Source organism: Mustela erminea, chromosome 5, assembly GCF_009829155.1.
Source record: "Mustela erminea isolate mMusErm1 chromosome 5, mMusErm1.Pri, whole genome shotgun sequence".
In the NCBI taxonomy this organism is placed as follows: domain Eukaryota; kingdom Metazoa; phylum Chordata; class Mammalia; order Carnivora; family Mustelidae; genus Mustela; species Mustela erminea.
The window spans coordinates 48,443,864-48,457,596 of record NC_045618.1 but is presented as its reverse complement, the minus strand read 5'-3'; the positions used below and the strand labels follow the sequence as shown (position 1 = coordinate 48,457,596).

The 13,733-nt window shown below is 39.4% G+C and overlaps 1 protein-coding gene across 1 annotated transcript; it reads right to left on the bottom strand.

The window, feature by feature from the left end:
• Window positions 1-4,276: 4,276 nt before the first annotated feature.
• Window positions 4,277-9,415, bottom strand: C5H15orf61 (chromosome 5 C15orf61 homolog). Its single transcript, XM_032342995.1, has 2 exons — window positions 9,018-9,415; window positions 4,277-4,502 (listed from the first exon to the last, which is right to left on the bottom strand). The coding sequence occupies exons 1-2, from the start codon at window positions 9,361-9,363 to the stop codon at window positions 4,375-4,377; spliced, it is 474 nt and encodes a 157-aa protein (XP_032198886.1). The 5' UTR covers window positions 9,364-9,415; the 3' UTR covers window positions 4,277-4,374.
• Between the last annotated feature and the right edge of the window lie 4,318 nt (window positions 9,416-13,733).

Here is a 13,733-nt window from a genome sequence, read left to right as displayed (position 1 = left end):
AGTAAAAAAATCAGTTAAAGCTGTGTTGATTACCACCTTATCTTTGAAAGGCAATTAAAGACCTCAATCATTGCAACAAGATTTGATTGTGCAGCCTTTATTGGACATTGATCTTTCAGCAAAGTGCAGTTACATTTTCCATTAATTTACAGTAACACAGTTTAACTTTGATACCCTAGACTGTTGACCCAGGTGAGATGTAATGCTAAGTACTTGTTTAGGTTAAGATGCCCTCAAACATCATTATCGTTTGAACGGTAAGTGCTGAAAAAAAAGTGGATACCGGATCTACTGGCGTTAGGATAAGGTTTCTGTTATCTGCATTAGCTTTTAAATGAAATGAAACCAAGATCCATGTCTTAATGTCACCCCACCCATTTCAACATCATTCATTCTTTAACAGAATTAAGAGCTATTTCGTGAAGGATTACAGATGTTCTTGCTTATAGTTTTGAGTGAATATAAATATGACAAGAAATAAAATGTACATTGCAAAAGAAATATGTATGGTTTTTAATAATTACAAGTGTTTCAATTTTTTACTGAAGTCAACAATTAGCAAAGTATCAGTGACCAAGTATGTTTGATAAAAGAAATAACTACTTGTCATTTTGCTATGTTAAGACATTAGGACTGGGGCACCTGGGTGGCTCAGTGGGTTAAATCCTCTGCCTTTGGCTTAGGTCATGATCTCAAGGTCCTGGGATGGAGCCCCACATCCAGCTCTCTCCTCAGCAGGGAGCCTGCTTCCTCCTCTCTCTGTCTGCCTCTGTGCCTACTTGTTATCCCTATCTGTCAAATAAATAAATAAAATCTTAAAAAAAAGAAAAAGACATTAGGACTGAGAAACCAGGGATTTTTTTTTTATTAGCCACCTCTTTCATGCCCCCAGTTCTTACTGTATCTTTATGGCTGTTTATAGTTCAAGCAGAAACTAAACATTTTGACCAAAAATTTCTTCCAGTACTTGATAATTGATTTGTGTAGAAATAACAATCAATAGAAGATTTGTAAAATTTTATACTAATACTCATCTTCATTAAAAAATAGTTTGGAGGAGGGGCGCCTGGGTGGCTCAGTGGGTTAAAGCCTCTGCCTTCGGCTGGGGTCATGATCCCAGGATCCTGGGATCCAGCCCCGGATCGGGCTCTCTGCTCAGGGAGCCTGCTTCCTCCTCTCTCTCTGCCTGCCTCTCTGCCTACTTGTGATCTCCGTCTGTCAAATAAATAAATAAAATCTTAAAAAAAAAAATAGTTTGGAGGACAAGGGGAGTTAGAGAGGAGAAGGGAGTTGAGGGAAATTGGAAGGGGAGGTGAACCATGAGACACTCTGGACTTTGAAAAACAATCTGAGGAGTTTGAAGGGGAGGTGGGGCGGTGGGGCGGTGGGAGGTTGGGGGAACCAGGTGGTGGGTATTAGAGAGGGCACTGGGTGTGGTGCAAAAACAATGAATACTGTTACACTGAAAATAAATTTTTTAAAAAATAGTTTGGCCTGGATTTTTTTAAAGACAAAATCCCATCAAAAAAGCATTGGTAGAAAAGCTGTTTTTTGGTTTTTTTGTGTTTTTTTTTTAAGATTTTATTTATTTATTTGACAGAGAGAGATCACAAGTAGGCAGAGAGGCAGGCAGAGAGAGAGAGAGGAGGAAGCAGGCTCCCTGCTGAGCAGAGAGCCCGATGCAGGACTCGATCTCAGGACCCTGAGATCATGACCTGAGCCGAAGGCAGCGGCTTAACCCACTGAGCCACCCAGGTGGCCAAAAAGCTGTTTTTGATTGTTTCATCAACTAAGAATATTCCTGGATGAGGTGCATAAACAATGAATTTCAGAACACTGAAAAAAAATTAAATTTAAAAAAAAAAAAAAAAGAATATTCCTTATACCCAGAATGGGAGGGTCAACTCAGAACCCTGCCTACCACCTCAGGCATAATCCACTCTCACCCAGGCACACGTACAATGCCTCAGTTTGTCTCTTCCTTTCTTCCTCTCCCTTATTTTTAAAATACTTTCATTAAGGAAGTCCTTTACAAAACCAGCTTTTACTGAAATGAAACTGACATTTGCTTACAAGCACATTTATCATACATTTGAAAGTAGAAAGGTTTCTTGTTTCGTTCTCAGATTACAGGTAGAAAAAACTAAAACACAAAGGAGTAGAGTTATTAGCTTGAAGTCGAAAAGTAATGCAGGACTAACACTAAAAATAGAATTAATCACCTGACCCCTAGCATTTATATTTTATCCCCATTAGGCTACAATGCTTCCATGTTGTATTCAACTTTAAAGGAAAAACTTAAACCATTACTGTTCAATGGGGAGCATTTTTGGACTAAAAGTTTCACTGTTAAGACTTAATAAATCCAAGGAATGATATTTTAATATTTGAACCATGCTTAGCCATCGTTGAGTTCATCCTTCACCATGATCAACTCCATGAGAGCAAAAGGTCTATTGATTTTCATGTAATACAAGAAAATATTACATTTGCTTAATTGTTACACAGCGAGAGCACAGACAAGAAATCAAGGCTCTATTTAATGCTGCAAGCAGCAGAGAATTACAAAGATCAATAGGGTAGTTTGTCAAAGATCTTCTCCAAGGAGACTACCTATCACCATATGGATAAGAAGTCACACTGACTGTAGCTATTGAAAAACAGGTAAGCAGAGTCAGCAGTACAAATTATCAGAAATCAAACGGGCCAGTGTGAAAAGAAGTGCAACTCTACTGAAAAGCTGTATTTATAGTCTGGTAATTAAAAACCATTTTATCAGCTTTGTGCTGGGACCAAACCTTTACGGCAAGTATTGACAAGACCAGCAGCAGTGAATGAGCAGTATTTGACTTAAAACTTATGAGCTATAGTTATTTAACTTTGCCCATTACAGGGGAAATCAGTTCTAGCCTTCCTTGCAAAATGCTAATAGTAAGTTTTATTATTAATGAAGCTTAATGTAACACTATCTCCTCTGTGTAAGCCATTCATTTAACTAGTGTCAAGTATGTTCTTCTGGACTAAATATATTGGCATAAGTACTTCTTTGATTAAAGTGTTAGAATTGCTCTTAGACAAGTGAACACTACATATATTTGAAGAACAGCTCACTCTCTGCAGCTCAATGAAAGCAACTACCTTTAACGAAGTTAGTTTGTATTACTTTATTCTGTTATTTTCACCTCAAGTCTCTGCCACTCACTTTCTCAACTGATTTGCCAGAAGCAATCACCTAGATGCTGGTTAGATTGTATTTTTTAAAATATTTTGCTACAATAATGTGAGAATGCTGCAGAGTACCAGCAATATATTAACATAAAATGATATATAATGTATGTTTGTAATTATGGGAGAGATCATAAATCTTAAACACTCATTGGTTTAGAAATTAAATAGTTCTACTTAGTTCTCCCTAAATTACTCTAAATTTCTGAAATTTACCATTCGTTTGGGTATTTTGTAACTACCCCCAAGGATAAATTTTTTTAAATGACTTTCCTTTCAAAAATGCAATTAGCTTAATAAAATCTTAACACAAAACTGCCATCAGGTCTTTAAAATTTCGGCCCATTTCCCATCGCCAAGAAGTGTATGGATATGTACCATGTCAGCTAATTGCTTTTATAAAGAGACACCAAATTTATTCTTCTGAGTCTTCCTAGATCTTAACTGTTCTTACAGCTTTATCAGCATGCTATTTTAACTCTTAGTAAGTCTTAATTTCATCATCTTGGTACATTTACATTAACCAGAGTCATTATTTTCTAGAAAGTAGTATAGTATTGGATGTTTAGGCAGTAAGAAGTTTCAACATTACATCTAGACCTCTCATCCAAGTAAATGGCACAAAGGCTTTAAGACATACCCACTGAAAATCCTGGCAGCTGAATGGTTTAGATTTCAGATTACAGTTAAAATCCATCAGTTTTGGAATTGCCAATGGTATTACCTCCACATATATCCTAAAATCCTCTACTTCTTTTTCCAGTGTCCTATAAAAGATTTTTTTCTACCTTCCTTCTTTGTGTGGGTGTCTCCATTTTCTCTTCAAAGAATCGATTTGAATTGCTAACACCTAACTATAAAATATATACATATTATAATCATCATTTATCTGTAATTTAACCCAATTCTAGGAAAAAAATTGGTATATGCTTCATGCATCTGTAGCTCCCACTGGCTAAACCGAGTGTGCAATATGTAACAACATATGAAAAGCTTTGCCTCTTGAGGGCAATGATTCATCTTAAAGAACCCGACACCATAGAAAGAAAAAGGTGTTTGCAAAAGTTTTATTTTAAAGGGTCAAAAATAAACATTGCACATACACACAAGAGAAAATCCATTGATATTTATGTTCTCCAAGGCACACCTTCAATACATGGCACCTTCATCTTCTTTATTTAGAAAATAAACTGTTACTGGTCCATAACTGGTCTGTACAGTCTCTGTGATTCTAGCAAATAACCAGGAGCCAAGTCCATATAATAAGGTTGGAATACCTAGAAAACAAACGAATATGTTATTTATGAACATCAATGCTTATTAATTAATCATGCATCCATGTATTTGTCATAGTATAAATCACAGACAACTCTTCTGCAATGTCAACAAATTGTAAAGTTATGAAAATATAAAGATAGGAGTACAGACTGATTCTAATTATCTAAGAGCTCAATTTCATCAGTTTGTGGAATAGGGAAGCAACTATGTGAGCCTAGAAGATTTTTAAAACTGTAGATAAGGCTGGTTTAAATTTTAATTCAAAGCACTTTAAGCACTAATTCATCACTTCCAAGTAATTATGAAATGATTCTACATTCTTTTCACAAATAAGCAAACAGAATATTCATTAATATAGTTGTAGATGCTCCAGATTAGTGGCCTTGAGCTCAAATTACTAGGACGACTTTACCGTGCTTTATATCAAACAGTAACACTGATGGCTAAAGTAATTTTCTGTATAACTTAAAAGAAACTGGGTCAAATAGCTGTCTTCAAAACCTGAGGCAAACCCTAATTCTAAGGAAGATTTTAGTATAACAGTTATGAGAAATACTCCCATGAGTATTTTTACAACTGATTTGAAAACAATCTTGTTTTAACCTATTTGAAATAGGTATACAGTAGACTCCAACAACATGTTTCTTCTTTGGAGTATTTCCATTTGATAAGATTTTGTTGTTACAGTTGAGATCAGTGGCCATTTGTGATGCAGGAAACCAAACATATACTAGCCAGAGATAATGGATTAAGCGTTCATGCATATGATACTATACTGGCCACAGAATAAACTTTCACGGTTCCTATCTTTTTAAAGGTACTTATTTAAAATCAGTGACTATTAACATACTAAAAACATGTATAAAACCACAGGCATATATTGTATGTGCCACACAAATATTAGCTTTATTGTTCTTGTGTAGGAATTGGACAGAAAAATGACAATTTAAAAGGACAGCTGTACATTTGGAAAATCCCTCTTTCTAGTTAATAGGGAAGCCATATGCTCATGACTAATCCTTTTGCTAGATTAAAAAAAATTTTCCTCAAGAATATATTTGCTGTATTTATGCTCATTTTGAGTGTGTAAGTGCATTGGACTACTTTGTGCTTTTTCCCTGAAGCTGCATTCCAACCACTGTGATGCCAGAGAATAATCAGGAGAAGCGTCACTAGCTGGCAAAGGGAACAGGCAAAAATGCCCATTCAGCCTGGCCCCTCTATTTTTAGGAATATACTGGGTCACAGCTTGTCACTATCCTAGGGTTCCCTGGAACTCTCATGAAATCTTTGACAGTATATTGCCTTCTTTGCCTTGGTAACACCCAAAAGAATCTCTAAAGGCTTCAAGGCAATGCCACCAAAAAACCCACAAAAACTAGCATCATAAACCAACTTACCAAAAAGATAAAAAAGGTAAAGGGAGTATGGGTAGGGAAGTGGACAAGAAAACAGGCAGAAGTGAATGAAGATTAAGTTGAAATAAAAAATAAATTTAAAATACAGTATCACGGGGCGCCTGGGTGGCTCAGTGGATTAAAGCCTCTGTCTTCGGCTCAGGTCATGATCCCAGGGTCCTGGGATCGAGCCCCGCATCAGGCTCTCTGCTCAGTGGGGAGCCTGCTTCCTCCTCTCTCTGTGCCTGCCTCTCTGCCTACTTGTGATCTGTCTGTCAAATATATAAATAAAATCTTAAAAAAAAAAATACAGTATCACAACGTGAAACCTGAAAACCAATGGAGGAAGAACTGAGTTCTAGAAACAATTATTAATTTCTAAATATACTGACAGTAAAATATATAAAATATGCCTTTTAAACCAATGCTAATGATATAAATTTAAGGAATGGCTGGTAAAACTGAAATCTTGTTTTACAGTACTTATCAGTTTTCAGTTAAAATACTGACATGTTTTAAAAACCACATAAATCAATGGTCAGTATTTTTTCAGCTAAAATGGAGAACTCACCAAAGATTACTAGCTTATAATAACTACATTATCTCTTATTAAGAAACAGCTAGGAACCACTATCACTGATGCTGTTTTATAGGGGATGGGGTTGTGATACAGGAGTCAGAAATTCTGTATTTTTTTTCCTGCAGTCTACTTAATGCAGTCAGGCTAAAATGAGAAGATTTGCCACTTATATAATTTAAACATTAAAAAAATAATTTTCTTTATGTATAGCACATATGCTATGAAGTCTATAAAATTCCATGAGAAATTAAATTTTTCCCAGACTGAAACATAACATCAAAATGAACATGAAAGTCAGTTCTTTGCATAATAATTCATTCTGAGTCAGCTGAACAGTAGGTAAACCACTGTCAAATTAAGCACTTAAAAAAAATTAGAACTTCTTAGCAAGCCTCCGATTACCCATTCATTCCAATGGTAAGTTGCTTTTCTTAAATCTCAATCTACTTCCCAGCAGGATACCCAGACTGATAAACCATCAGTAAAATGTCAGCTTTCACTGATGGGAAGGCAGAGAAGAAAGGAACAAATGGTAAAAGAGAAATCTTTATTATTTACAAAATGGAAAAATGGATTACTCAGATAATTATTAATTTAGAAGAGAATAAGAGGAATAAAATCCTAAGTATTTTTATTAATAGAATAGGAACTAGATGATCCAGAGGGGCAACTGTACATCACAGAATAGGAAAGAATCTATTATCTAATTCCCTACCTTAAGACAAAAGTACAAAATAAACATTACCAAATTGGTAAATACACTAATGTTTAAAAAGTCCAGGAAAAAAATTCCCTTTGATAAAGGGAATAAAAGCCAATTTGTATTAAAGCATGCATGAGCAGAAACTTTTCCTGTTTAACTTAAAACTCTTATTCCCATGTAGGCAGAATTTTTAGAATTTCCAAAAGACAACTGAATCAGTCTTCAGGCTTCTCTTTCACATAAAGAAACTATAACTGTTGTTTCTTTCCTCAAAGTGTTTCACTTCTTTGTGTGAGAATGTTCTGGGTATTCTAATTTTCTCTGGATTTTTCTTAAAAAAGAAGCCGCTAATTATTAAGGTGTTATTAAAAGTGTTAAGTTTTAAATAAAAACTTTCTTTAAAAGGCATTTGGCTCATGGTTTACCTATTATCCTCCAACTATACTCTTCCGTTAACCTGTTACTCTTTACATTTAGGATGAATGACTGCTTCTGATTCTGAAAACAGTAAAAGTTCTTCCTGAATCAATTTATCACTCTAGTCTTTCCAAATAGTTTTGAATCACACCTTCCAAGTGAGCTTACCCTTCAGCTTCAAACCAACCTCAAAATTAGTGGGCATGTTCTATGTAGTCCATCAGCCAAATATACAAAATTTTAAAGAATTATGCATTGCTAAATAATCTCCTCCTTGGTGGACTGAACTAGGGGCAGTCCCAGTAGATTAATGGCTCAAGAATCCCATGACTGACATATGGGAATTATTATAAGCAAAAATACATAAATACCATATTTAAATTTAATGATCCATCAGATTATATAATACCAGTGCATGTACACAGGGGTTTAGCTTTAACTGTGGTTTTAAAAAACCAATTGGGTAACAGGGTTCAGCTCCCACATCTAGATTTCGAATTACTAAAATCTGGATCAAAGTGATATTACCTATTAATAGGCTCAAAACATTTTGAGGCCTCTCGATAAAGATACAAACGATATACCTATGTCAGTGTTCATGCCTCTTCCATCATTAGCCAAAAGAAAAGAAGCAACCAACAAGAATAAATACACTCGGAATTAGAATATTACCATGAAAACACAGAAATATTAAAGAGGCAGAAGGCTTTGGTACCTTTTAGGCCTAGGACTTTAGGAAGCTGATACGACTGTTGAAAACCTTTAGTGCTTTTAGTAAAATGTACTTGCTGGGATTTCATATAAAGAAAACAATGAAACTCAGAAAGTAGTTGCAGTTTTCATAATAATGAATGCACCCAAGAAAATGATGGTCATGGGAACGAATCCTGCCATGCTGTAAGATTTCTTAACTTCAGAGCCACTCTCCAGTGGGGTCGTTTCTTTACACCCTCATTCTTACTCCCCAATGTTGGGGTTTTCCCAGTCAAGAGCTGCCGTAGGTGAGGATGGAAAGAATGCCCCCTCCCTAAGGGTGACGCCTTGTGGTCCCTCGATACAGGTCTGGTATAAAAGCCCTACTTTCCAGGGAACGACTCAGTAGCAACTGCTCAGCCGCGACAAGCACCTACGCGAGGGGTTAGGGATGGGGAGGTGGGAGGCAGAGACCCAAATACCAGTGCCAAGGCCAGAGTGGATGGTACGCGGAGGCAGGGTCTGGGAAACCCAACAGCTCCGGGAGAAACGTGGTGAGCCCGTGCGCCCGGGCGAGCCTGCGCGGGGCCCAGGAAGGGCTCCGGCATTGCTGTGGCCTAACCTAGGGCCGGGGTCTCGGCCTCCGAGCGACGTTTGTCAGCGTGCTTTGCAAACAGTGATCCCATTGTCAGCGGGGCGTCCTTCACCGGCCCAGGCCACTCACCCAGGTTGACGACCTTGAGCGCCGTGAAGAACCGATCCTGCCCGGCCAGGTCCTGCCAGGGGGCCTTGGAGCAGTGGTATTTGATGAAGGGGAAGCAGCCGGTACGCAGGACGTGGTAGTTGGCGCCCTGCACGGGCCAGTTGAAGTGCGAGAGGCCGAACTGGTCGTTGCGGACCGCGCTGTAGGGCACGCAGAAGGAGGTCCAGTGCGGCAGGCGCCGCTGCAGCAGGTGCCGCGTCAGCACCTCCGAGGCGCGGGGCTTCGGGCGGGAGGCGGCGCCCGAGGCCCAGGGCCCGCACAGCAGCAGCCGGAGCGCGGCCTCGTGGGCCCTCCGCAGGGGCTCCATGGCCGGCCTCGCTCGCGTCCCCGCCCCTCGGCGACCGTGGGGCGCGCGCCGCTGGGGGCGGGGCCGCCGGAGCGAGCGCGCGCCCGCACCCGGGGGCGAGCGGCGGGGACGCCCAGGGGGCGCCGCGCGAATGCGCGAGAGCCCCCGGGGCGCAGTGGCGCGTGCGCACGGAGGTCTCAAGGTCTCCCGCTGCGGGGCGGGGAGGGGGGAAACCCGAGGGGGAGGGCAGAGTGACGGGCCGCGGGAGTGAGGGTCAGCGAAGCAGAGGAGGTAATTAAATCGTCAGTGTGACCTCATGTAGGCGTTACTAACTTTGGGTCGCCGCGGGGTGGGGTGGGGGGGGTTGGTGAGGGAGGGCGGGGATTGGGGAGCTTAATCAGTAGGGGTCTGAGGAAAATTAAGGCTTAAAACAAGTAACCCCAGTAGTGAGTAGCAGAACTGACACCCAGAGGTCTCTTCCAGGCCTTGGGCTCAAGTGGGATCCTCACATGGCTTTTGCTCAGGAAACACTTGAGAAGGTGTCTTTGGGGAAGCAAGTTAAAAGCCAAGTCCCCAGATTTGCACTGGCTGGTGAAGTGGGGAAGCACTGTCATGTTTAGGTGTTCTCTGTCATGTTCACTGTTTAGGGTAAGCCCCAGATAGCTCAAAGTAAAAAGGTTTATAAATCTTAAAAACAAAATAAAATAAAAGTTTTTAAAAATGACCCACATCTCTCTGCGCATTGCCTAGATACGCACCTCTACCTCCCTTCCTAGGCTTGGTCAATGTTAGACCAGTCTTTTAGTTATATACCTTTATGATCCTCTGCTACCCATTATCAATCTATGATTTAGGAAAACCTTTTCTCAAACTTCATAGCCCCACCCGAGGTAATATTTTATATACACCTGCTTTATAAAGAAGCATTTCTTCCTATTTACCCTCCACTCATTTTGTTTGGAGAAATCGTACATAAATAAGATGACGTGTCTGGAAAGCATTACATGTAAATGAGATAATTATGTGGAAGCCACATAATAACTTATTATTGTTGAAACTCAAGGGAGGGATGTAGGACAGTGTGGCTAGTTTTTACATTTTACAGTTTTTTTTTTTTAAGATTTTTATTTATTTATTTATTTGACAGACAGATCACAAGTAAGCAGAGAGGCAGGCAGAGAGAGAGGAGGAAGCAGGCTCCCTGCTGAGCAGAGAGCCCGATGCGGGGCTCGATCCCAGGATCCATCCCAGGACCGTGGGATCATGACCTGAGCGGAAGGCAGAGGCTTTAACCCACTGAGCCACCCAGGGACCCCTACATTTTACAGTTTTTAATGACTCATTCAACAAATGTTAAGTACCTGTTACCGTGTGCCAAATTTTGAAGGGACTTGTAGTCTGGCAGATAATTTGAACTTCACCTTATAGGATTCCCTATTGGATAAAAGTTTTAAAAAAGATTTTAGATGGAGGAATGATGTGGTTAGTCTTGCAACAGAAATGGGTGAAGGGAGGCTAAGATAGGAGTCAGGGAGGGGATTCAATACTGTGATTTTCAAATTAAATTTTAAAAAGTATTGGAGTCTTTTTCAAGCAAAATCTGTCACAGAACCCCAACATATAAAGTAGATGAAAACTTGCATTTTTCTAGGAAGCATTTGTAAGTTCAGAATTTTAATATTAACTGTATAGGTAATTTTTTTTTTAAGAGGCTGGTTTGTTGTTTTGTTTTGTTTTTAGCAGACAAGGAATTTATCAAAAGGAAATTGGGTAGCTAAATTAATAAATAGCAAGTCAGCAGACCAACAGAAACGAATCTGGTTATGGTGCCATGATGGCCCCACTGCCACTGAAGTCCTGGCTCTGCTCTTTTTTTTTTTTTTTTAATTAAGATTTTATTTATTTATTTGTCAGAGAGAGAGAGAGAATGAACAAGCAGGGGGAGGAGCAGGCAGAGGGAGAAGCAGGCTCTCTGCTGAGTGAGGAGCCTGATGCTGGACTCAGTCCCAAGACCCTGGAATCCTGACCTGAGCCAAAGGCAGACATTCAACTGACTGAGCCACCCAGGCACACTTGACTCTGCTCTTATATGCTGGAAGACTTTCAGAGTTGGGGGTTATGGACAGCAGTTGCAGTTAGGACAACTACAAACAGCCTTGGGGCAGTTTCTTGTTCTTTTTGGTTGTACACTATCAAGAATATCCTGATCCATCCATAAAAGTAGATACAAATTACAGTGGTCTTAAAATGACTCATCTTGAAATCTTGGACATGTGCTTCAATTACAAAGATAGCAGGAGGAGATTAATTCTGAGATCTACACTGAGATGATTTAACCTCAAATTAACAGGTGGGCAGTTTGCAGTGTGTTAAATTTTGGCATTATATCCCTTGGCAGTATGAAAGCCTATTTAAAACAGTGAAATTTGAATCAAACATCTGTGGAACCTGAATTATGTCTGAGAAGCTCTAGGTTCTGTGGCACCTACAAGGTAAAAACCCCTAATAGAGACAAACACAAATTTAAATTAGGTTTTACTGCATTCTCCCATGAAGGCTTGGCAAAAGGGTTAGGGAACTGAAGTGTTTCTACTGGTAGGTGCCCTCTTGGAAAAAACTCATCAGAGGTGAGGCTTTCCTTATTTTAAGGCTCCATGGTTCTCTCCCTCTATCGTCTATTCTTTTTTTTTTTTTTTAAGATTTTATTTATTTATTTGACAGACAAGAGATCTCAAGTAGGCAGAGAGGCAGGTAGAAACAGGCTCCCTGCAGAGCAGAGAGCCTGACATGGGGCTCGATCCCAGGATCCCGAAATCATGACCTGAGCCGAAGGTAGAGGCTTAACCCGCTGAGCCGCCCAGGTGCCCCTCTATCTTCTATTCTAAGGTAGGAAATTACTTCAAAAAAAGTGGATAGATAGTGGATCACACTCAGGTATTCAAGAGTGTTTGAATGAAATATTTTCTTAACCTAAAACTACAGAGCTGGAAAACATGACTTCTAGCTATTTCTTCTGACTTTAAGATTATACAGTGCCACTTCCATAACTGAAGTAAGATAATTTCTCAAAAAATCTGCAACTCAGATCAGTTCTAATTCTTGATGGCCATGAAACAATGGGGCTTAAAAATTGGCATTCAAAAGCATAAGTCAATGTTTTAAAAACATTGTGTCCAATAAATAAGAACGCAAAGTTTTACACAAAACATAGAGAAATGGCATACCCCTTTAGAAGGAACCTGTTAAAAATAACTATAAAGAGTGATGCTGTATACAGCATTTAGTTTGTGTATGGATATGAAGTTACTCCTAGAAAGAAGAGACTTCACCCTGTTGCTTTTGTTTTAAAGGTACCTAGGATGCTATGTGTTCAGAACATGCAAAAATGAGTCTTCTTGGGCACCTAGGTGACTCAGTCGGTTAAGCATCTGCCTTCTGCCCAGGTCATAGTGTCAGGGTCCTGGGATGGATCCCAGGCTCAGCGGGGAGTCTGCTTGTCTCCCTCTCTCTGCCCCTCCCTGCCGTCCCTGTTCCTGTTCTTTCTCTCATAAATAAATATATAAAATCTTTCTTTAAAAAATGAGTTCTTCAAAATTGATAAATTGGAATATATTAAAATTAAGAATTTCTGTTCATTAAAAGGCACTATTAAGAGAATCAAGAAATAATCCATAGTGTGGGAGAAGTATTTGCAATACCTTTCTCTGGCAAAGCATTTGGTATCTAGAACAAATCATTAAAAAAAGACAATCCATGGGGCACCTGGGTAACTCAGTGGGTTCAAGCCTCTGCCTTCAGCTAGAGTCATGATCCCAGGGTCCTGGGATCAAGCCCCACATCAGGCTCTCTGCTCAGCAGGGAGTCTGCTTCCCTTCCTCTCTCTCTCTCTGCCTGCCTCTCTGCCTACTTGTGATCTCTGCCTGTCAAATAAATAAATAAGTAAAATCTTAAAAAAAAAAAAAAAAGACAATCCAATAGAAAGGTGAACAAAATATTTGAATGTGACTCTTCACAAAGGAGACTATCCAGATGTCCAATAAACATGGGAAAAATTGTTTAATTTGAATAATCATCCGAAAATGGAAATTGAAACTACAATGCAGTACCATTACACCCCCACCAAAGTAGCGGAAGCAGGAAAGATGGAAAGTTCTTAATGTTGGTGGGGATATGCAGCAATTATAGACTGACACGCTACCTACTGCGCTAACGAGGCACCTGATATGCAGCAATTAGAACTTGTATATACTGCTGGCAACTGATTTCAATTTTTGGCAGTATATATTTACCCACATATGTAATATCATATGTGATGTTATGAACAGCCATGCCACTCTTGGATATATATTTGTATTAGTAAGGTTGCCATAACAAAAATATCATAGACTGGC